The sequence below is a fragment of the Bombus affinis genome, chromosome 7 (genome assembly GCF_024516045.1).
Source record: "Bombus affinis isolate iyBomAffi1 chromosome 7, iyBomAffi1.2, whole genome shotgun sequence".
NCBI lineage: Eukaryota > Metazoa > Arthropoda > Insecta > Hymenoptera > Apidae > Bombus > Bombus affinis.
In genome coordinates, this window is record NC_066350.1 from 9,392,161 (window position 1) to 9,418,798 (window position 26,638).

Genomic DNA, 26,638 nt, shown 5'->3' on the forward strand with positions numbered 1-26,638 from the left:
TTTCCGTGTCCCTCACGACCTCGCGTTTAATTAATCAAATTAATTCCGCTTAATATTAAATGGAGTTAACTTGTATCTCTTTGTTATAAATATAATCTGGCCAACGATTGTACGCAAACATATGTTGAACAAGAAGTATGTGTCTTAGGTTTGTATTTTATAAAAAAGAGTCACGTATAGAAATTCAACGTAATTCGCGTTCGTTGTCATTGTAAACATTGCAAACGACTTATGCTGCTGAGAATTGTACACGTCGCTGTTGAAGTTCGTCCTGTTACGACGTTTCCGCTTATTATTTTGCCAGCGATCGAAACGACAGAAATGAGAGGAAGAACGATCATTATTCGATGACGAAACTGGGCATGTTCCAATCGAGTTGCTTATCAATTACGAGAAATCGATTTAAAAATGGGTCGTGACTCTCCTTTCTCTGCAAAAATCTTGGCTTCACTGTGTTTCGTTTAGTATCTTTTCACAATCGACTTCGAGTAGCAAAGTGATAAAATAGTAGAGACTTCGAGAATTAGAACTGGTATTTTAATTCAAGTCGATGCATAATGAATTACTCACGTTCTAATAAAATGTATCTTCAATGGCGCGTCGTTGATAACCCTTTCGACTTTTATCAAAAGTATCCCCGGTGGAACTTTCGACGTTATACAACTTCTACTTTCATGCACAATTTGATATCGCTTTCATTCATCTCTTACCAGAATAATCATTCTTTTCATCTGACTATGATCTTTGCGCGCTAAACCACATTCTCGTGATCGTTTCTGTTCTTACAAAACCTAGAAATAGAGGACGTTATAGCTTTTTGTAATTTTTCTTTTTTTTTTTTTTTTTAGATAATTGATCAACTATAATTGATTTTACCATCGATTCTTTATTAATTCAATAATTATCCATTAATAGGAACGAGGATTCAAGAGCCACTAGATATCCTCCTTGAAACTAATAAGAATAAGACAAAAACAAGTAACTCAAGGATGCGCCGATTCCTTTATTATTTAGTGCCTTGAGCAACTAATAGATTTATGTAATTCGGTGACACGGAAACTCAGGTTTGGTTGTCCACATTTAATCGTATATTATAACGCGGGCAACGGTCGATCACGTAACGATTTCCAGGATCCGGCCTCGAATAGCACTTGACTCGTGTTCCTGACTAATTCCGCTACCGGTTAGCTAAGGAAACCACCGTTGAAAATACACGAAATTCCAGTTCGTGCTCCACGTGTAATTCCGTAAGACACAACAGGTTTTTTTTTTCTTTGACATCACCATAACATATGTTAAGTAAAATAAATTACAACTAGGAACCATAAATGTTACAAGCAAAATTTGAAAAAGGCTACATTGTAAGAATTCATTCCGGGATAATAAATCAAAATAATAAATGAAGTAATAAGTTGAAATAATATCTTGTTCAAAAATATTATCGATAGAGAGATATCTCTTAGGGTATCTTCAATCGTTCTCAATCTTTTATTAAAATACGTGGTAATTACCTATACCACGTTTCAGTTATAAAAGGAACTTCGTTCTAGATGTTCATTTACGACACGTAGTTTTTCTAAAAAAAATTTTAGACGACTGCTGGAGTATTCCACATAGCTTCCAAGTCCATTCGTTTTATTACATAGTCTTTGACATTCGTTATTCCTGTCACGAATATTCTAGGAGTCTCGTTGATTTGAGATGGGCTGAAACGTCGCAACCTTGCCAAGCGGCAATAGTTTCGTTTCTAATGAATTTTTCATGCGTTTTCCATATGGTAGGAAACGCGTAACAGAAGCACAAACACTTAACAAATCATTTATGTTGAAAATAAGGGTCGCGAGTATTTTCCATGTAATTGCACGTAGGGTTTGAAGATGGAGCAACAGGGAAACGTAAGAAATTTCTTGTTTCTACTTCAGATGCTCGCGAACAGGCCAAGGACTACTTACGATATGTTCTTACAAAACTGGATTGAATCACTTTTTTACCCATACTTTTATGCGTCGCAGATTATAGGGTTAGATTTAGCACAATTCGTCATTGCTAAACTTCTTATGTTTGCGATTGTATGATAATTTTAGACTCGTTCTCGATGACTCGACAAAACATTTACGATGTTGAAGGATATTGCACTGATATTGATAATTTAGGGCTGATATGTATAGATGCAGTGTCAGATGCATAATTAGATTTCTTTAGATACAAATTAATCATTCATAGACATACTCGTATGTTAATGAAGAAAATTGAAATTTGCTAGTGACTGGAAGATGATATCGTAAAGTTGCTTCTTAGAAATTTGTGACCAATAATGGAAAGTTGAGAATTGTTAGCACCTGGTGGAAGTAGGTGAGAAACTGAAGGCTTCACGATGCAAGTTCGAACGTAGACAAATGAACATTTCAGAAGGCAAACCATACTACTCTATTTTTTGTACATTTCACAAAAGGCGTATAATTAATGTATAATTCCTCAAAAACCGAATAAATTACTTGCACGTGTGTATTTATCGCACGAGGATGATATAAATAAGCATAAATTCTGTGATGAATTTTACAAAACAATGTTTGTATTACTTTTTTCTTCCTTTAATTCATTTATTTAGCGACATTAATTGCAATAGACATATACCGATGTTCTTTTTAAATTACGGAATTAATGAAAGTTGCTTCCGAATGACTCACTTATGGCTCAAACGATCGCTTACGAAGATTGTACTATCGTTAAAGCAATAAAATATGACACACGCCGGTTGTTAGACTATTATCGGCGCTAACGATGTCTATTACTGTGCGTCCTAGTAATTATTAAAAAATTTAAGAATATTTATATAGCTGTTATTAGTTTGCTGCTAACATGGCAGGCACGTACGATTACAACGTTCTAGGAACTCTATAATACCTATGAGCGTTATATAAAACCAATGTTTACAAGTTGAACGTTTCACGCTATAGTTTTGTTATGGATCCAACATGTATCAATACGGAAAATTATTTAACACTTCTCCTTGTTATGTGGAAAATACTGTAGCGGTTCTTTCACATATCAAAGTATAAAACCAGGTGACTGATCAAAATATACATGTACAAAATACACCTTGTAAGTAACAGAACAATTATGCAAAATTGCAGAAATCTGGAATATCACTAGAAGATTACCTATCAAAACAAATGCTTGTCATAAAAAGAAATTTAATATCAAAACACTTCTTCCAAAAGAATTTAGATTTCAAGGAAATTTTTATTAATATCAATTCCTATTCTACTTCCAATATCTACTGTCGGTAGATCAATTCATACGAATAGAAACTCTTTGATACAATCTCTCACGGATTCCAACCGATTTGTTATTTTCGTTAATGAATTTGGTAAATCATTACCAGGATATTTGTATATCCTGAAGCTTTTTCCCATTCGTCATGGGATCTTCTTAAATGTCACGGGCCGGAAGACGGATTCCGGTCAGTGAAAGTATCACGTGATACGGTTCTATCGCACTAAACCGTCCCCTGTCGAAAAAAGAAACGGAAGAAAGGTTTTGCTACAGGGCGTTCATCTTATGACACGCGCTTTTTTCTTTTTTTTTTTTTCCACTTTCGAACAGGATGAATTCTCGCGTAATTTCCTGGTAACTCGATTATCAGAACGTTGGAGCGTTACGTAAATAAGAATGTCGGGATTTACATAGAAGCAGAATGCAAAACAAAAGGCAAAGGCGATGTTAGACACGGTTGATTTGCAGTTGCACCGCCTCAAAGAAAATCATGAGGTCCCGATTACGCGGACGTCGGCAAAGAGATTTCTGCGAAGTCTTTCTTGCAGCGTAAAATTTGCAACTACAGCGTCGCGCTCTGATCACACGCCTTTCTGGCTAAGAATAAATAACATTGCTCCGCTCGTTACTTTTAGTCTTGCACATTCTTTATATTTTCTGTTTGAACATTAGTCGAAAATCGGCCTCGATAGTCAACGATGCTTTACGATTATCGAATATTTTAATATTTGGAAGAATGCGAGGTCGATTTTGTTAGAAGGATCAAAGAGCTTGGATTCTTATCTAATCGTGATTCCTTCACGTTCAAAGTTTATTTAAAACAAACTTCTTTGACGACCAGTTGATGTTTCTTGCTTTTTATTCTACGTGATTTTTTACACTGCTTTGTATCTAAGCATATTATAATAGAAAAATTATTGTCAGCTAGTAAAAAGATCATTGAGCCTATGCATTGAATCTGTAACGCAATATTCAACGCAAATGCAAAACACGCTGACTCTGCTTTTGCACAAAAGATAGATTCTGAATTAAAGAGTACTAAAAGCCATATTGAAAAAGAGTAAAATATGAAAATGTGAGAAGTGGTTATAGACACGACTATTCATTATACAAATAGGAACGTATTTTCAAATAAATTATATAAAATCCTCGACATTAGATCTCTATTTCATGTATATTCGCTTACATATACTTTTTATTCTGTACGTTCCTGAAGATAATTGTATGTACATGCATAATCACGCGCGTTAAAGATTTCATTTTTGCTCGGTCAAATAGTAGCTTCAAACACGAACAATTACCGTATACAATATTCAAGAAACAATTAAGGGGAATTCCCACGTAACTTAACATCCTGAAGCTGGTTCACGGAATTGAATGTTGACATTTTATTCCAAATAAAGTAGACTTTCTATTATTTTTCCACAAAATAGAGAATACAGAAGATAAGCAAAATAAGCGATAGGTAGCAATTAAATTCTAAGGAAAATATAAAACAAAATTAGAGTGTAAATATGTTAGATCAAATGAAACCATACGAAAAGAGAATTGCAGTTTTTTTTGTAAACCGTGTTATATCCAAATTCATGTAAAAAGAAAATATAATCCATATGATTTAATTTATTATTAAGACGCGTGTGGAACATTTGACGCTAGAAAGCTTATTCATCTATATTGATCCTAAATGGTTCACTCGACCAACTTATGTTCATTAATTTTGTCTTGTAATTTTACGTTTACGCTAAGCGAACAAATGCTTGTTCACTCGTTATTTTAGTAAAATTAAAAAACGAAAGTGCGAATGTATATCCGTTCGCTTCATCAGAGCGGGGAACGCATGAATATTCGCCAGGTGTAAACGCCCCATAACACGTAGCACAAACATAACCTATATTTTTCGTAATTTGGTTCGTAGGTTCTACCGTAAGTTTTCTAGAATAATAATAATAAGGGTTACATTGTCATCAATAAGAGTTTTGCAAGTACGCGATAAATAACCATACAAGTTAGCCATTGACTATCAGAAACTGCAGAATATCGAACAAAAAACTAAGTTTTTCATTCGTGAAGTATGTAAATTTTCTGCACACCAAACGAAAGCGCCAGACATCTTTTTTTGCTGTTGCGCGGTAGAAAATTTTGCTAATCGTGTATAATTATTCAGTGGCAAAAACTCATGGACGGAATATGTGAGGATAAGAAAACCGCTAGTCGTCTCGTAGTTCTATGACAATTATCGGTTTTGCAACGAACGTTAGGCGAAACATTCAGCACCGATAGACTGCAGAGCAGATCAACAGACGACAGAAACTGGTCGCACCGTGAATGTTGCTAACCTTCGTTGTCGCGCGAATTGCATGAAACCGGACCGATAAACTCGGAATCGTTTTCCATCGTGGCTATAACCGGAATTTCCTATTACAAGACCGTCACTTGCTCTGCCTTTATGTAAATTATGTAGCGTTTTATTTATTACTAAGTGAAACTAATTATGCCTGTCACCGTGCATGCTTGTAGCTTGACGCTCAAGTTTTCTTTTGCTAACAAAATGACGTTTCACAAGCTTTCTCATTTTTAAAGAGGAATCTATTCGTTAGTGAACCAAGTTATATACATCGGATAACACACCTCTAGATCCTCGATGATCAATTGCGATTTTACCGACAGCAAGAGGAAGACGGTGAATCGATCGTTAGAGTTCTCGATTATTATTGTTTCCATGCACGATCGCTAGACGGAGACACCTTTGCTACCCTTTCACTGATAACAACCCTTGACGAAATCGTGTTTCCACGAATCTGGATATTTGACCTCGTGAAAATTTCAACGCGTTGTATGACGCAAACGGATGAACCGAATCGTGGCGCAGTTCCACGGCGACAGAATGATTTCGCAATGTATTTTAGAATTAACAACAACGATAATTATTTAACGATAACTGCGCAGTATATTTTGACTCGACTGATCCATAGGTTATTAGTCTGAATATCGGTCGAATGAAAAGTAGCCAGTATGTGGTATATATAATTGTCAGCCTAGCAACTGATAAGTTTCCATGAATTCTAAGGCAACCAGTTTTTGCTGCGATCTTACTGCTTTTTATTTGATTTGGGCGCGACGCGTTCCAGAATATTCGTACTATAGATTATTGCACTTTCTTACACAAAGTACCAACGTTCTTTATCTTTGCCACCATCCAAACAACGAATCGTTTTTTCCCGCGTTTTTTGTAACTTTACTGTTACGTGAAAATCGCTCGTGGAAAAGATATAACAAGTACGTTTTAATTAAGTAACAGACGCTTGCTCTCTTTTCGTATCGTGAATTTATTTAGTATCGTAATATCGAATTGCGCGTTGTTCGTGTTAGTAATAACACAAGGCTCATAGATAATAATAATAATAATAATGATAATAATAATAATAACAATAACAATAATAATAATAATAATAATAATACAAACTTGAATAAGTTAAACACGATGTTCAGTGGCGTCCTGATAAAATCTGATAGAGACATCGATTCGAGCAGTAGAAACTATAGAAAGTAGTCGCGCGTTTCAATTTTTTCTTTTTGCTTCGTGTGTATGTGCGTGCGTGTGTGCTTGTTGAAGCGAGTCCAGGTTTAAAAATATATTTATTAAATGTTAACAGGATGATTCGCCGATCGTGAAAGCTACGTCTAATTATTGTCGTGGTTACATGGTTGCAATGTCGTTTGCTCCTATGCAATTAGTACCAGGAAAGAAAAGACATTGTTACTCGTTGATCGTTCGTTCAATTGTTGGCTTGCATATTGAATTTCATTTCGCTTTTTCTCTTTGTCCCTGACAAATGAATTCGTTTAGGTGGACGATACGGTGCGTAATTTTCAAGTATAGTATCGTCGATCAGTTTTTAAAAGGGAAACCTAATTAATTTCGTTTTTCTGCGAGATTTCGCAGGATTTCATAACGTTACAGAAGGGAAAAAGTGAAAGGCATTCGGTTGCCTGCTACTTTGACCGAATGACACGGGAGAAACACGTAAAGTTCGAGATTGAAAGCACGAAACTTCTTCGAAACTGAACGATCTTCTTCGAATATCTAAAGAATCGTTTCGTACGACGCCACGGGAGTATTTTTATTATTCAAAGCATATAATGGCAAAATAATAATAGATTGATGATGTAAGACAACATTCTTCCCCAATGGAACCGTTTATCTTATTCGTAGTCATGAGTGACCACCGTGGCGCCTTGGTAACAGTTGATAGCGTCATATTGTAACAAGGCTTCGTTTATTTCAATAAACCATTCGCATTCGTTATATCGTCGTAAGCAAAACGTGCAGAATATATTGTTGAAACGTGTCGAAGATATTAGTAAACAGTATTTGCTCATTCTATATGTAATAGTAAGGTACGTGCACACTTCTAACTTCAATTATATGATTATGAAGCAGCATTTACGATTATTTTCTAAGCTGTGTTTATAATAATATCTGTAGATTATTCCTCAAAGTATGGATGCAAATACAGTGCACCGTTAGATGCAAGATTTGTTCCCATTTTTTTTTTATTGATATTCTAATAAAAATGTTTAATTGTTCAATGGGGCACTTTTTATTTCAAAGTATCTTCTGTTTATCGGTTATATTCGAAATGCCCTAACTGTCTATTTTCATACAATTTTTACGATTGTAAGAAGTTCGACCGCTCCGGTCACCAATGACCACAGTGGCAATCAAAGTGTTAACTGGCCCTTCTAATTCTTTTTTATTCCTTGTAAGTTTCTTTGGTTACGTCAGAGATGTTACTAAGTTTACCTGAAATCGATTAGAACGTAGAAAATTACAAGATCTCGCGGAGTAGAATCTTGCACGTAAAAAGCAATCGATAAAGAACGTTGGATGTGCTCATAGAATAGAAAGTATAAAAACAATAATTCGTGTTAATATGTGTGAAATTGACTCGGCATAAAAAGGATAGTTCCACTTGTGGCGTGTCGTGATGCTTTATATTAGCTTGTCCGAAAAGTTTTTTATTTTAAAGTCCGAAAAGTTTATATTATTTTGTCGAATTACACCGCGACATATCACAGACTTGGTTTCACGTTTGTATGAAGGTGCACTGTTGTAAAAAAACACGTGTGCGAAAAAAAGACACTTTCCAGACAACCTAATACTTAATTACTACATGTAGAAATGTGAGATAAAAAAAACGGCTTTCGCGTAAATCTGTTCGAAAATGTAATTTTAAATTTTTAAATTAAGATACTGAGCAATATTTGTGGTAGATTTCGCAAAGGAAGAAGAAGGATTATAAATCAGTCAAATAAATATTCTTTATACATACATTCATGAGAGACAACAACCTCATTCTATTCTCCTACATCTGCATACATCTGTAAAGCCACGTGTTCCGATCGATAGTGGAATTTTACGAACAAACGTTGAGGACAGTTGTATCGCATTAAGAACTTTCTAATTCTTATAGACGATCACTAAGAAACTTATAATCAACTCACAGCTTAAATTTTTAGCTTCAGCTACGCCTTAACATTTTCACTTTTGCAGATGATCTTTAACAAACTTATAGTCAATTCACAGTTTCGCATTTAAACATCTAGACGTGCTTTTAAAATTAAATTCGAGCTTGAAAAAAACTTTGACATTAATTTATGAATGTTCACCGATTACCAGCGGAAGCTGAACAAGTAACGCGAATGATTGGAAGGTGCTATAAGGCAATTGTTGCATAAACAAGAATGATCCTGACTCTATCTTTTTCTAACACGCGGATGAAAGATAAAGATTGATGATGGAATCGCAAATCGTCGAGGGTATTGATATTCTATCGAACAACGAAATCGACCTTGAAAGGATTAGGGCCATAAAAGGTGTCCAACCTTCATTTGGTACGATCGTCGTGGCACGATATAAAGTCTCTTGAGGCTGGTTAGTAAATCGATCTAACGGTGCTAGTTGTAAGACAGAGCCCAGACTCCACAATACGTTGCTATATCTGTTCGATCGCTGATAATCAGCGTGATAACGTAGTGGAGTTTATAGTTCGTTGACTGGTTTTAATCATTCACAATTTTATCGATTGTGGAATCATCGTTCTCATGCCACGTACATCGTCCTTTTTTCTTTTTGTCTCTTTTTTACGTGTTTCACGAGGCAGCTTGCTGAATACTTCATGATATTTGTACTGTATTTTTATGCTATTTGCTCGGAACTCATGTTGATCAACTCTATAAATAGAAAAATAGAGGAAGCTGAAGATGTTACAGACATTACTTTTTTAATATTTATCTTGGCATTCGCGGTTATTTATACCATCGTCTTGGAATTGATAAGCTTACGAAAATAGTTTTTATGAAGATTTTTATGAACCTCGATCACTACGTTGCGAATATATATGGATTATGGAATATTTTAAGGCGGGGAAATGTGAAGAATTCGTTATAATATTGAATAAATGAAACTAATCTTTGTTATGCTTCGCTTCTTTAATCCTATTCACGTTTTCAGTCGTTATGTTTAATTTGCTAATCATGTATCCGTGAATGGTAATAGAATTAAGAAATATACTCCTTTAATTTGAGCTGGTGAATTTCTCTTTCGGGAAGTTCATATATCGAACACTCAATGAACCATTCTACGCTTATATAAAGATATAGTTCATTAGGCATTTAAGATCGATGTAGATAACGTTTTATCACGGATTTATCAAAGTTACGACGATCGAAGTACTTTGGAAAGAAACTGAAAGTATAGGTCAATGTGACTCGAGCAAAATCTTAGATCAACTTCAGACGGCAGCGCGGGAGTGCGATTAATTTAATATGCACGAACCAGCATGGTAACTTTCATCAACGTGGGATAGAGTTAAACTTGTCCTTGTTTTGTTTTGTACTGAAAACTGTTAATGAACGTGGCAGTTTATTCGCCTAATGCTAAGGTCACTGTTGCCACCTTCTAATACTTCAACATCACGTTCACGGCCAACTACAAGTTGCTAATTGTAAGGTTTCATTGTCAATTTGTTTAACTTTTGCAATTCCCGTTGTTGTATTCGTTTAAAACAGAAAAGTCGAGAACAGTTTCAATCAACGTAAATGTGGTTACTATCTGCAAAAGAAAGAAGCGTATATCGACAAGATGATAGGAACAAAAATAACAAATTTCATCGTGATAATTCCAACTTTTACAGGCGATAAGAGAAAAATGATTGTAAATATCGATATAATTTTACCATGGAAGATAAGCGAGCATCTGAACTTAGTGTCCATCATAAACTGTTAGACTGCTTCCATGCACGATCTCGCATCATCCTCACATTTTCTCCTATCGCATTCTTCCATAACATTTCATCTGCCCGAAGTCAACGTGTAAAATGGAGCGACTACCGTAAACACGAATTTTTTCAAGATTCTCCGCTTCTTTTCGCAATCACTTCGAAGACAAAAGAAACGAAGGACAGACCATCCGTAAAGTATATACTTGGAGATTTCATGAAGCATCCATTAAGAGATAAAGATGCTATATTAGTAAATCGACGTCCCAATTGTACACTTCGAATCCATTACACACGTTTTTCGGATTAGGCGGTTCCCGTGCGTTGCGAAAGCCTGTCGTCGGCCGCACTTTGCGTGCACCGCGCCTCCTACGAGGAATTGCACCCCCGTAATTGCGAATGCAACGACGGAAGTGAGTGCACTCGCCGCGGCGTTGTACACTGTCATTAGAAATGCCAATATGCCGATCGGCGCACGGAAAAAGTGCACGCTTCCACGATCAGCAAGGAAAGGGGCGACCAATTACTCATCCCGCTATAAAACATCCACTTTTCCATGTCTCCGATCAGTTTTCACGTCGCGATTCTACGTCGAATTTCCCTTTGCCCGATAACGATTACGATCGACATGTGCAATACCTAGTGGGAATACGCTGTCGATTTTATCAAGCAACGACAGATTCTGTGTCAAATGGAAGGTGCGCCTGTTGCGCAGAAATGACGTCCAAGTGTCGATTTTTGTTCTACGAATTCGCGTGGACGTTGAATAACGATTAAGTATCAGTGTTGTTAAATATATTTAATACCTTATCGTTCGATAAATTGTCTCGTAAAGAAGATCAATAACGATGATTTTCCTGTTGTCGAGGAGAATACCAGGGCCCTATACGGTGCTCGCGCTTATAGCGACAAACCTGGTGATTTCAACGGCCGCACCGTTGTCGAAACATTTGTCAGAAGACGCTTCGAACGACGCGAGAAACGGGTTCTCTGCCGTGCCAAAAATTCTGGAGATTCAGTTGCCGCTGAAAATTGCGACCAAGGACGACTTGGTAGCATGGGCCAGGTACGTTATGGGACTAATGGCGTCTCGAATAAATATCACTCTGACTACTGTGAAAGAGTCGCCGTCAAAACCTACTGGAAATGTCAAAGCTGCAGAAAGCAACAGAGGTTTCGACAACAGCAAAGGTTTCGAGAGCGTAAGACCGCAGAACAGCGGTAGAAATTTGGCGTTGCAAAATTTTGATAATATCAAACCTATCAATGGTATCCGACATTATACGAACACAAACAGCGTCGAGAACACGAGATACGCCGAGAACTTTGAAAAAACGAAAATTCCAGCAGCTGTTAGAATTCTGGAGAACGGTAGACACACGGAAAACATAAGAATTGTAGAGAATGGTAGGCATCCTGGAAACGTTCGACTTTTGGAAAACGGTAGACAACCTGAAAATGTTAGAGTTTTAGAGAATCGTAGACAACCCGAGAACGTTAGAGGCCCTCAAAGAAATGGAAACCTTCAGTTATCGAACGATAAGGTGTACGCTACTGCACAGTTGCCATCGTTTACGATCAACGGGGCGACTACGAAGAGTTTATTTAACAACAATCGGCAACTTCAACCAACATTTAACAACTTCGCCATCACCGATACCACTGTTCCAAGTCCACTAGAAATCACAGCGAATATAAATATTCCAAGATCGAGATTCAAAGAGCCAACCACCAAAGATACCTTCGACACGACGAATTTATTGAAACCCGCGGATCGACAGCTGTTTGTCCCTCAATTTCCTGACTTTGGACCAGCTATTGGCATCGACGTGAGACCTACTGATGTCGTTCAAAATACAAACGTAGTTTCGCCTCCTGCGAGGACTTATCTACCTGTGACCACGACTAATGACAACATCAAGTTCCCAAATGATCCTTTTGTTACTAGATACTTTTTCGACGGAGTCGAAAGGAATATTTCCAGTAACCTGGGTATCGCGGATGAGATCACGTTTACCACGCGGAGTCCTTTGGTTTTCAACGATGAGATACCATTGAAAGGCGTTGATTTTCTATCTCAACAGAGGAACATAAGTTCTGTAAAACCGCTGTTCAAAGTTCCTTTCGAAGCGGTGATTACGTTTACCCACGAAGAACCAGTACAAACGACCACGTTGAAGAACGAGGGTGGTAAATACTTCACGATACCAACTAGAGATCCTCTTGATCAATTTCCACCTTATTTTGATACCAATTACACTGTGACCAACGAATCTGGACAAATCAACGTTGTACTCGATGATAACATTCAAGTAAACGAAACAACGAATAATTCTAAAAAGGAGGAGCGAAAGAAGCAAGAGAAGAAGAAGGACGGCGCGAAGAAGGACAAGTCGAAGAAACAAAAATCTGAAGGAAAGCGTCAACCGTCACCGATTAGTCAGTTGTTGAAGACGATAGTCGCGATCAGAAGAAATAATACTCCGTCGACGAATCTTACGCCGCCTCCGTTGAATCAACAGACGTCATCGACTACGCAGAGGGTTCCAGAGCGTCAAAGGGTTCCACAATCTCAGAGAACTCAACTTTATTCTACTCAGAAGCCACCGGTAAGTTCAGTGATGAGTAAAAGTATCGTACATATTTGACCAGTTGATATGGCACATAATGTAAACGTCACAAGTGAAAATTCCCAATAGAAACAGAATGTGCGTTTCTGTTAATTCGATTGTTTGAATTGTTTATCGCTTAAACGTTGTGGGTTCTCAGCGTTCATTAGCTTTGTAGATGTAAAAGGAGAACAAACGGTAAAGATATACTTTTATCTATGCGAAGAAATGAAAATGAAAGAACCGTATAACTTCAAAGTTATTAGAAGTAGGCGGGTGAAAGGTGTGCATAAATTGACACTGTATAAAAGAAAAGTGTGAATTAATAAAGTTGCATTCGTTAGAGACAATGTAAGAGGTTTGACAGGTGTGGCGTAGATAATTTAATTGGACGCGTTAATTACTCAATGTACTTTGTTTACGAGCATCAACAAAATAATATGGATTTTTTCGAGGCTTCATGGGTAAGCAAATAAAATCGAAAGTTGGTGTTACATAACACAAATAATTATGTAACACGTATACAACTTATGACTCGAAAAAGAATTGCGAAAATGAATGTATCATGTTTAACGAGAAATCGACTTATAGATTTCATACAGTCCACGAGGTATATGTGTGTTTTTGATTTTCTGCAAAATAATTTTTTTCCATTCATCACGCCTCATCATCTATCTTTAAATCATGAATTAATTAACGATTTATTTATATACCTAATCAGCAGAAACACTTATTTCTCTTTGGTCTAATTTTCTTCGGATTTATCGAACAAGAGATCGTTGTGCAAACTCGCGTGTGAATCACAGAATTTCTTCGAATTTGCTTGCGTTCTCAACGTTACCGGTGTCATCCGAAAACAACAACGAACATCATCAACGGAACCTTATTGAAGTCGATTCGTTTATTTCAGTCTGCGCTCAAACAAAAAGGAAGACGTAATCAGACGTCTTTGGCTCAACAAGTTGAGGTACGTTCGATTGCAGTTTCTATGGTGTAGCATATCGCGAAATACTATTATTACGAGAACTTTTAATCGATAGGAGGATGACGACAATGGAAGCAAAGAGGATAATGGCAGCAACGAGGACGATAACAACGAGGACGATGGTGGGAAAGAAGGTAACAAAAGTAAAGAAAATAGCGGCGAAGATAACGATGGCATCGAATCCGATGAAGAAAATGATAACAAGAATGGCTCTGAAGAGAGTTCTAACCAAAGCGAGTCAGATGAAGACTATGACGACGACGAAGAAGGTGGTCCCATACAAACTATCATCGACTTACTTATGCTTGTCGCACCAGCTTTGGAAGATCTTAGCGACGTAAGAACCTTGACGAGGATTTATTAAGGATATATTAATTATTAATAAACAACGTTAAACATATTCGGTTGTTTAATAAGTTTGTACCACGTTCATATTTTTCGCCATGTCTTTTAAGAACACAAAATAGTAAATGATCGAAATGAATAATTTTATTCGATCGAATTTAATCTATAGAAGGCATTCGGAAGGAAGATGAATGAATAATATACATTTTGATTTGTATATAACGAGAAATTAGAGCCAAGATATCTAAAAAAAGAGGGAATAATATGAAAGCTGGATAGATTAGTATAAAGTTTCTATATATAACAAGGAAATAAACAATACAAACTTATTGGATGATCTAATTGTATGAATATTATCGGATTTATCATGGATTCTACATTTGTTCATTTTTTCAGCCTGACTCCGATGCTGATATTGCCGATTTACTCGAAGTAGGAATTCCAATACTTCAAGACCTGTCGGACGTAAGAACTCTAATGAATCATCTCGAAATGCTTCGTTTATTTAAAAAAAAAAAAAAAAAAATCATCTTGCGCTTTTAGGGAGATGCTGAAGCAGGAGGAAGCGATATCCCAGCACTGTTGCTTCCAATCTTGTTGCAACTTAGTAGAGTGAGTTATCAAGTTTCTGTAGAATTTTTCGCAGAGAAACGGAATGGATAAGAAGGGATACTGAAAGTGCAGGTAAGGTCAGGTAAAAAATAAAGTTTGTTTCAGGGTAAAGATGGCGAAAGAGATTCGGCTGCGATTTTGACACCGCTTCTTCAATTAGTTGCACCGCTAATCGGGCCCATTATTGGTCCATTGGCTGTACCATTGAGTCGTCAAATCAGTAACGTAAATATAATAATTTTTGGAAATGTTTGTTTCTTCATATTAGAAGGCAAATTGAAATGAATTTTAGGCTCCAGGTCAAGGTGGATCGAGTTTTGGTGATCTGATTAAGGCTTCATTGGGTCCCTTGCTCGAAGTACATATATATTATTTATTTACAATATTTTTCATTATTATTACTATCATATTATGTGTTTTTAGTAATGATATATTGATTTCATAAAATATCCATTTATTTCTAGCCGGTTGGACCTGGAAAGATGACGGTGCTCTCAAACCTAATCGCCGGAGTTATCTCTAGTCTTAGCAAAGTACGCATTGACTTTTCTGTTAACAACAATTTGTTCTTCTCTAATAAATCGACCGTTTCACTACTAAACCAGTCTCATGTATCGTGTACTGCCTCTCGATAGTTCTTGGAAATAATTGCAAACCTTTTAACACTAAAACTGTCAACCTAAAGATATTAAACGAAAAGGTTTCGCATCTTAACGATATTATGGACCATTATACAATTTTAATTTAAAATTTTGAATTTTTTTGTAATATATTAATTAATAATTGACAATAATCAACGAACACCCGTTAACTATCCTTTGGTTGTTGGATTTTTTACAGAATTCAGGAGCTGGTGGTAAATCAGATCTAGCGAGTCTTGTGAAAGCGGTGGTCGCTGGAGCTATAGCAGGCACCAGTGCAGGTTCCAGTGGTTCCAATGGTGCCAAGGACACTTATGGAGCTCCCACTAGCTATGGTGCTGACCATAGTCCTCCCCGTCCATACGGTTACGTAAGTTGTCCTTTGTCCTTTCATATTTTCTTATTCGCCAGTACATTATACTTGTCTCCTGTAACCCAGAGTCAAAAACATTTCCTAAGATTTTATTAGTAGACTGTGGATGTTTATGAAGATTCACATTTTTACAAAGACAAATAATCACATAAAATCTCATTTGATCGTTTATTTATTGCAACGGGAACTCGATTTTATAACTCGTGTTCTAATATTTTAGGGAATATGTGAAAATGTATGTTTATGTTTTACTATTTTATATATTTTTCTATATTATGTATATCATGTGCATCTTACGACGTTTAACCCTCTAAGCACATTTTTATAAACCGTTGCCTCCAAACGTAAAAAACCAAAAAGCTAAATACGATTATTATTAAATAAAGTCGTTAATAAGCGATTACCATATCTCAAACTTAATTACAATGGCGTTTCATCTGTCGATAACAGTCGGTTAACAGATTAAATTTCCCATAAATGCATAAACATCCGCAATATACTTGTTAGCTTCCTATGACTGAGCTTCTGAACTTTTCAGCCTAAACCATCATCAAACTCACTTGATCTACTCGGCTCATCGATCAAAGACATCTTTAACGCGATATTAAAAGTGGTTGCTTCGTTAGTGAACGCAATTACGACTATTTTAGGCGCCTCGTCGAACAGCTCGAATGAACCGGTATCGGCACCTTACGGTCCGGCCCCACCCTCTAAATATGGCACGCCATCCAGTACATCGGTTCCTCTTAGCGAGACTATTAGCATAACTACTAGTAAACCACAACGATTAATAAGACTATGATAATACATATTATCTTTATGGCGCTCTTACTTGTCGAAGTAATAATCTTCTATCGCGATTATGCCGAACGAATAACAGGTTGTCTGTAAGTAGAAGTACTCGTGGATAAATGGATAGAATTCTAAGTTGATGTGGTTTTACGAGAAGTTTAAGACATCCATAGATGATGGGAATTACCTTTCATATTAATTAAAGTTATGTACATGAACAACGTGAAACGATATAGTATACGTTGCTATAGTATGTAGAAAATGATAAATTAGATTTTATTTTATATGTTTTATATCTTGTACTTTATTATTAATATATCTATATTTTATATTTTATTATATTTTCTTGTTCAGTGTCTTATATATATATATATTGAGATTCTTATTTTTCTCAAATTTATTTTGTCCCTTTGGAAGGATTGAATGGAAGAGAAAATCGAACGTCGATAGAAATTGCCTTGGGAACGTTCAAACAAGTTACACGTATCTTCAAGATATACGTAATTAGTTTAGAAATGCTGATTTATCTGTCAGCAAGCTGTTTCCTACAGTTTGTTCCTTTACTGGGTAGAATATTACGTATTATCATTTTTTGTGCAATATGTGAGAAATAAAAGTGAGTTCTTTCGCGCTTCGTCTGCCTTTTGATTTTGTCTAATATCGCGAAACTTACGCGTGAAATTGATTAACTGTCATTCACATACAGAGCCGCAGGAAGTCGCAGAATTGAGCAACAAAAGATTATTAATTGCTTCATTATTAAAGAATTTAGCATAATTGCGGTAATGATCATGCAATTGATATTGTATATAGATACAAGGCTAATTACTAATTTCGAGCTTATGATAATCCAAGGATGCAAAATACGTCATCGATCTGATACTTTCGATTCGACCTAATTTGAAACCATTTTATTCCAATCGAACATACATAATTATTATATTTTAAACTTTGTTTTCCTGTCTATGTTAAACTGTACTGTCGGTACTAGAACCTTCGTATTATGCATTTGCATATTTCAGTAACGATATTTTGCAAACTTTTCCATGAAATCATTGCACATATAGAAATAATGAAAATGTTTAAAGTTTCGAGAAGCTAATCGTGGTTTAACAGCGTGACTTGAGAGAAAGTAGAAAATAATAAAATATATTAACCATAAATTTCACATCTTAAACGTTATGATACGTAACGCATTTGTATGTGTTTTCCATAAAATGTTGAAAGCATTTGTAACTCAGAAATGCAGAAAATTGAGGATAAAGAGATATAAATTATCTTCTAAACTGATCTTCATTTGTCATTCCATTACGCTGTTAATAATAATGATTAATAAATATCTCTGCGTAGCAATAATAAGTTTAGGAACAAAACGACTAAAATTTCACTACTTGTTTCATTTATTTATTTTACTATTAATTATAATTATAACTTCTAACATGTCAATGTTGCTAGTATTGATATTAGTTGGTAAATTAAATACGATAATGTCGACAAAACGTCTTACTTATTTGTAAGCAATTTGTTTAACTATTCCTGTGCTTGTACGTAGTTGTTGCACGATTTATATTTGCCACCTTGTCATTAAAAAAAATTGGGTTATCGTGATAAGGCAGCAGCTCGATAATTAGCAGGTTTATTAAAACATTGCAAAATAGTGGTTTCGTCACCTGCTTCGTATGAAACTGGAACAAAGAAATTCTATAATATCCAAATACAAGTCATTAAAATGACGTTCATTAATAATATGCATCGATGATGTGTATTTGTTTCTTATTTCTATTTCTTCTTTTCTCGTTTCTTCTTTTTCTTCTTTTCCTCGTTTTCTTATTTCTATGTATACAAGCAATATATATATAAAATATATTTATTCAGGGTCATAGATATTTGGAAATATGTTTCTTAATATTTCTAACAAAAGAGCTTTATTCGATAATCTCTTTTATATATAAAATATATACTTTCGCTACAAAAATCGATAAATATGTGACCAACTTATTCCACGAACACGTGGAAGTGCATGACGCGTAATGAGATAGCGGATTACGTGACTCGGAAAGGGGATTGAGCGTATTTGGGCGTTGCATTCTCGAACAAGACAGATGTGGTTTTACACATGACGTAACGGTTGTTGTTTCTCCTGAAAAGGACAGGGTAACCTATAAATTTGCTCTCACCACCTACGGTACCCGTTCAATTAAATGATTCACGAGATGGTTGCATTTCATCGTTTCATTCTCAATTTTAATGAAAGGTTTCGCAGTTTTTTAAAAACTGTATGTACGTGGAATCCGGCAATCGTTCTTTTTATTGCCTTATGTCGCTGTAAAAAGAGACAGCCGAATATTATAAAACATTCTGTTATCAAACGTAACTATTTATGAAATTTCCATCAATCGACGTTCCGATAATCGATCGTTTTGTTTCGGTATATTAAAAAATCAGGGTTCTACTTTATTTTGAGAATAATAGAAATAGCCACTAAACGAGAAGAATATTTATTTTCGATAAAATTATTCCCAATTTTAAAGCGTTACATTTTCCTTATAAAAAAAGTGAGAGAAGATGAAAGAAGTGTTAAAAATTGTGGATCTTAATTGCCGAAATAAAAATAAAGGAACACTAGGATTACGCTTAGAATTTATACTAAGATAGCTTTAGATTTATTTAATAAACGATTTCCAGGATCTTCGTCGATATACATTTACACGCGTCTCAGCACTCTCTTCGTCTCACCATCTTCCATACCACTCTATCAACAAAACAGTTACATTCATGGGTTTTTCAAGGCGCCGCGCACACACATACTTCCACACATACTTCCACACACTCATATTCACATACGTGTGTCACTACTACGTGGCCAATCTAGTTTAGCACACAAAATTATACATATCGCAGTAAGAAAAATGACGGTAATAAAAAGATGAGAGAAAAAACGGGGAAAATAAGAAGAGACAAATGAGAGAAGAAAGAAAGAGGAAGAAAAAGACGTTTATTCTGTGGAATAACGCGTATTCCATAATACTATCGTTCGTATACGATTACACAGCATCATGGAGTAATCGGTAAATAGATGTATCATTGGTTGAACGCCTCGATTTCACTCGGATCATATAAAATCAATGAGATGCGATGAATTAATAGCGCGTTCAATAAATCGTTGACTATTAATGGTGTTGATCGCGCTAAAAGTGAACGTTCTGGCGCCAATTTTCCAACGATCATCGATCCGTACACGGTGTTACGTGTCTGGAAAATAAGTTGAAAAATCGAACTTTTTGTTATCGAGCGTGACATGTATGTAAATAAGTTTGTGAAATTTCGAAACTATCTCATTACTCTTGGGTACAGAAAACGTACCTATCGCTGATAGTATCTACGCTGTAAATTATCAATGGTCTAACGTAACTCGTCGATTACGAGATGTACTCGATGTACTCGTAAAAAACTATCTATTAGGTAAACTTTGACCTCGCGCGTTACTAAACCGACTGCAGTGCGTTTTACAAGGATGTAAACTATTGAACGATGATTGGATAACGTATTTTTATGCATATGTAAAATGTTAGTATTGCAAAATTGTGCAAATTGCATAGAGTGTAACATAGTTTCTATTCAAAATTTATTGTTATAAATCGAAGATAATGGACATATTCAGACAAAATTATTCGATTACTTGGTTATTCGATATTTGACGCTTCAGAACGTTATAATAAGAAATTAAGCAGACAACATGACTGTGAAATATATTACACATAACTGTATTAGTAATTTGCTTATGTAAGTACAGTATTAATATTTACCAATGGAACTAAATTAAAACTAATTTTCGTTGATACTGCAAAACTTTCCCATACTTGTTGCAGTATCTGAAGGATGAAGCACGTATCTTTCTATTTATATCTCGTTCCTTTAATCACGTTTAGAAACACAAATTTACATAAGCATCCGCAGTTTAATGATCTTCTATGGTTTCAACAACCGTTAAATAAGAGATTATTATCAACTTACACGCTAGCTGTTTGCTCGAGCACATTGCACTTTGTGAGATCTTTCAACCAGATCTCAAAGAGAGGGAAAGAGAGAGATGGTCGTTTCAAAATTCGTTGCATGCTTTGAAATCGCGTTCACGGTCGAGGTTGGTTCCTGAGTTGGAAGGTGAAAGTACATTTCACCGTTTGACCTATGAATGAACGCGGAAGATCGCGTTCTTCCGTTCATTCGTGTCACCACCCACGATCAAGTTGCATTACCCGTTTCGTGTACTTGGCAATATCGTTATCGGACCGTGAAAGTCACGCTGGAACTGTCGAATTTCCGGTAGCACCGTTCAATGGACACTGTATGGTATAGAGGAACTTTAATATAGATCGAAACGTTTTTCCCGATTTCATTTTTCCTTTTCTCGTCCGACGGGTTTACCAACCATGCTAAACGATCACGGAAGACCTGACGATAGTCGTACATTATACGCTGTATGAACTGGGATATCCGATCGGCAATAACGTATCCATTGATTATAGGAATATTCGAAAATTTACTCGACACGCAACTTGATACGCTAGAACTTCTTTTACCGTAATAAAATTTTAGTTCAATTAACTCGGTTCGATTAACTCATTGAGAATCAACGTTATGTCAATGCAATATTTCACTTGCAACTGAGGAGGTTTTTGAGAAACGTGTTTGTAAGATAAAATAGTGAATTGTGTGCGGGTAAATTGGAAATTTTGTTAGAATATTGTTTATAATATCGTTCTATTATTTTTAATGGCCTATTGTTTTTATACTGACAAAATAAATAAAAATTTCATAATACGTAGTTTGATTAGAAAATACATTCTTATCGATATACATATTTATCACAGATTTATAGATCCTTTTACAGAAATAATTCTTCTGAATTTTTTTCAATTTCAATTATTAAATCTACCTTTATAAAAAATAACAAATGATAGTATTTGCATAATACGTGTTCTCGTTAGTATTTCTTCTTGCCGAAGGGACTAAAGGATTTATGAGATAACCTACTTCTTTTATTTATAAAATATAATATCTGTTTTTGCATGTGTTCTGTGTAATGCAATTCTATAATATATATTTAATAGATTTTTTGTACCTTCACGAAACAGAATGTTACAACATTTTACGTGAGTGACACTGTTTTTTTCACATTATCTTATTACTTAGTTGTTAGTGGAAGAAATGAATTAAATGAAAATTAAATGAATTCCTCTCCATTGTATTTAATTATTGTCTGGGCCTGAACTCGCTCATGTATACTTATTTTTTAATGATACAATTCGATTATGTATAAACTGAAAGTCACATAGCGAATATACGAAGGGAAAATATCGAATTTTAAACTCTTTTCGTATCTTCTTTATTATTGGCTATGTCACACCGCGAATTAAAATTTTCTGTGTTTCACAGTAGTTACAAGATATTGAACCCACGAGGAAAAAATGAGGAATGTCAAATAAAACCAGTGAAAGAAAGAAGTAAATGCTTCGAAAGTTGAGAATAATGCAAAATAATGTGAAGAATAAAATGGTGTTTTATTTTCATATATGAGAAAATATGATGTTATGATATTATATCTACAAAAAATAAATTTTCGCTGTCTGAGAAACGTTAAAACTTGACATTCCCCTTTTTTCCCGTGTGCTCATCGTATTACATTTGTTATAACTATTACATATACATATGAACTCCAGTTTCATGAACTTTTCTCACGATGGAATTAGATAAATGGAATTCTACTGTATGTAACACATGTCTTATCTGAATATTAAAATTTCATTATTCATAAGTCACTAAGGGACAGGCATTACAGTATTAGAAAAATAAAGTTTATCAAACATTCTGTATATAAAACGGACAACTGGTTGAATGGTTCTGCTGGTTTTTTGCATAATAATGTAATATGGTCGCTAACAGGGAAGGCCGTTCACTCTTAATTCTCAAAAGAAAGTTGTACTTTTCGTCATCGATGGGACACCGGTTGACCCTCGTACCGTATTTGCGAAATTTTTGTCGATCTCATTGCTGGCCAGTGGAGAAACTTTTCTATATATTATTTACCTCTATTCCTTTCTATTTTTTCCTATTCGCATGCATCCGAAGAGCAAAGGAAAAGATGAACGAATCAGATTAGTTGCAAGAAGAACATTTGCACCTGTCAACCGTTTTCCGACTTTCGGTTTCTTCGCGTTCGGGTCATGCCGATGAATACGTACGGCGTACAGTGGAGATTTTTCAACGCGACAATATATGTATATTGCGTTGTGTCGTAATAATGCTGGAAACATTTGATCCTTGACCGCTTCTTGCAAGTAGAACTATAGAAAATAAGTACGGTGACTATAAGCAGTATTTGCACACCATTGTATCTATGTTTTAGCATTTACATATTAATTGCCCAGAAGCCAATTTTTTGCGGTCAAAGGTTAGGCCAGAAGCTATAGGTGAAGATAAATAGAAAATATCATATAAATACATGTGTTTGGAAACATTATTAAGCAATTATAACAAAAAAGGAAAAAAAACAATATATGACATGAATGGATTATGAATATTTACATCTAGTATTGTCAGAAGCTTCGTTCATAATACTTGCACAACCCTAACTGCAGTCCATGAGAAAATGGCGGGATGTAAATTTTAACAAATTTTCAGTTTATCAGTTTTTCATATACTTCTGCGCGTGCTTTACCACCGATTACGTCGTATTAATTCGAATTAAAATTTTCTGAACTTTACAGTAGTTATACGAAATTGGAAAAATTCATTTTTTACTCTTACTGTTTTACTGTTCATTTGTACTGTTTTGTACAAATTAAATAATAGAAAGAAATTGTAGATCTTCATTGAAGTCAAAGTCATAGTTGTTCAAGTAGTTCTTGAGAAGTAAAGTCGAAGAGAAGCAGGAGTTACACGCTGTAATAAATAAAAAAAATATTTGACTTTTAGCAAAAGGAAATAAATTCATCGTGTTCTGACTGCGTTTCGAAATATTTTGTTCAAGAATTCATACAACAAACACTGTACCTCTCTGCATCCATTACTATTAATTTGGTTTACTACGTCCCAAAACGAGGCGGCCTAAGTATTTTTCTCTATTGAGATCTATTATGTTTGCGCAAGCTATTAGATGAAATTGCGAGATCGACTACCGGAACAGAGATTGATCCGGTTGATACAGTCTGCTTGAATATTTCGAAACATCGTAACCGGATTCTGCGACAAAATACCTGTACCGATATAATCAAACTTGTATTGACGTGATTCTGGTAAATCATAGTTTTTATGGTAATAAGAGAAAACATGTCCTGCCCTTTTTTTCGATGATGTAAACATTATCACGAGTATTATACGTAGATATAAGTATTAGTTGCGTAAAACATATCTAAGAACTTTGAACCTGGCGCAATTTATTAGAATTTTTATATTAGACGAAATGATTATTATCTATACTTGATTTACCATAATTAAGCGAATTTTTATATATTTATGAGAATTTGAAATGATTAAAAATGTAAAAGATATATATAATATGCAAAAATATACGAAATATTTTCGCATAATCCATAATCGAATTCGAATCACTTTGGTCTTACAACATTAACCACTTCTAATAAAATGTAAAATAACATTGAGAGATATGGATAACTTTTAATATCAAAGTTTATCTTACTATTCTGGCGAATATTTTGAAACTTCTTTCTCAAATCGAATAACATAGTAATTGAGAATAAATATAAATAATTTAACAAGGTAAATATTTTCTCTACAATTTGTCAATGGAATTCAAGTGTGGTAAATTGCACGACCATTACCCGATTTGAATGTTTTACGATGAAAAAAGCTATATGACATATAACATAAGTTTGTGACCAATAAGTTTGTGTAATAATAAATTAATTACTATGATATAATATAATTAATATTTATAGCATAGTGTATCTAATAGTAAATTATCTTCGATCTTTCTAACTATCCTTCTGTATAAAATGGCAACTAAATACAATATTATCTAACGCTGAAACGATTTTCTTTTCCAGGCTAATTGTCGACCTGGCTATGGTGGAAGGTGCTAAAGAGTTTTTTCACAATGATTTCTTCACAACGTCTTTCACCACATCAATTTCATCTCTAATTAAATAAACATCATGAATGATCAACTCATAAACATATGGATCTTCGATCTTAATCCTGCTCAATAACTAGGTCACAAAGACAAAGTTCGCGGCCTTCGTTGCGTCCTTCGATGAAAGGATCAAAGAACATCGTTTTATAAATAACGAATCTTTGTTATGAGTAAAATTTTCCAAGATATATTTTTATATACCTATAGTAAGTAGGATAAATTTTTTAATATTTTCCACTGATGTTAATTTAAATCCAGATATGCGATTAATTTATAAACGTTTTATTGCATTAAGAATAGATTGTAATAGAATGCGCAATGGAATATAATTATGGTTCACTGCATCAATTTAAAGTTAATGACAGTTTTCTCAACATCGATTCATATAACATGCATCTGTAATTAATGACATTCTAATACAATAGTCCATGAGTTTCTCAATGACAATGATTTCAACACAGAACGAGATGAAAGCATAAGCTCTATTCGTTACGGTGATCAATAATCACGTATATAAAGTTGTTAATAAAATTGTTTGCACTTATGACAATCGATTAATCTTTTGTCGAAAGCTCACTGTTCAAGTACTTGCGTAGCCATTATATATTAAGAAAAAATAAAGAAAAACATCTCAGTGGATTGGTGAACTGTTTAATTAAAACACCTTCCCTAATCACGTTTGTTTGGCGATTTCTTCTCGAGAAGGTAAAACCTAATCAGCAGCCGCAAAGTTTAAGGTCTTGGACCGTGTACTCTTTCATGCGGAAATTTCACAAGTTTTCGCGTTACTCAACAATATGATTGGAGGTACTTCTACTCTCCAGTCTGCTTTCTTGCGCATTATTACGTATCGACTAATTCGCGGTCGAACAATACGAAGCTTGAACTATTGATGAGTGAATATGCCATGGAAAGATCTTCTAAATCGAACGAATTGAATCTGACGATATATAAAGTGCGATCCTGTTCTTTGGTACTTTTACTTTCTTTTAAGGCAGATGTTTTCGTTTCGTGGAAGAGAGCACTTTTTAGTCCCTGTGTACATAACAATTACACAAACGAGTTATAAAAGAGCTGCGTAACTGAGGAATAGAATTGTTACGACGATACATGATCATAGATCGTAGAGAATTTACAGGCAGACCTGAAATCCAGATTTTTATCCCCAGTATTTTCATTACGGGAAGCTTATCGAATAGTTGTCGTAGTGCTCTTCCATTGTACTTCGAGAGAAAGTAACGTGTGTCATTTGATCGTGAGGAAATGGGAATTATTTACTGTACACCTTTTATATTTCAAACTATAAGATATACTATCGCTTATAAGTATAAATTACCTATTAAAATCATGGTAATAATATACTTTCCTATTTGGTGCATACAAAGGTATACTTTTACGTACATTTGTTATTCAAATATGGCTGCATTACATCAGAGGTTTTTTGTATCAATGCAAAAGACTTTCGTAACCAGTTTTATAACTCAAAGGATCTAAAAATAATCTTTTTTTTAATAATACACGTATTTTTTATATATATGTTTTTTTAATGATAATAATATTATAGTTTAAAGGT

General features: G+C 34.9%; 1 protein-coding gene across 2 annotated transcripts; it reads left to right on the forward strand.

The window, feature by feature from the left end:
* The first annotated feature begins 7,760 nt into the window (after positions 1-7,760).
* Positions 7,761-25,704, forward strand: LOC126919047 (uncharacterized). Of its 2 annotated transcripts, none has more exons than XM_050727730.1 (10): positions 7,761-13,165; positions 14,076-14,132; positions 14,206-14,487; positions 14,892-14,960; positions 15,039-15,107; positions 15,213-15,332; positions 15,400-15,465; positions 15,572-15,640; positions 15,948-16,118; positions 16,660-17,203. In XM_050727730.1, exons 1-10 carry the CDS (start codon positions 11,405-11,407, stop codon positions 16,921-16,923), a joined length of 2,928 nt encoding a protein of 975 aa, XP_050583687.1. In that variant the 5' UTR covers positions 7,761-11,404; the 3' UTR covers positions 16,924-17,203. The 2 variants fall into 2 exon arrangements, with proteins under 2 accessions (XP_050583687.1, XP_050583688.1); XM_050727731.1 differs by lacking the exon at positions 16,660-17,203 and adding an exon at positions 24,980-25,704 and having other exon boundaries at positions 7,762-13,165.
* Positions 25,705-26,638: the final 934 nt, after the last annotated feature.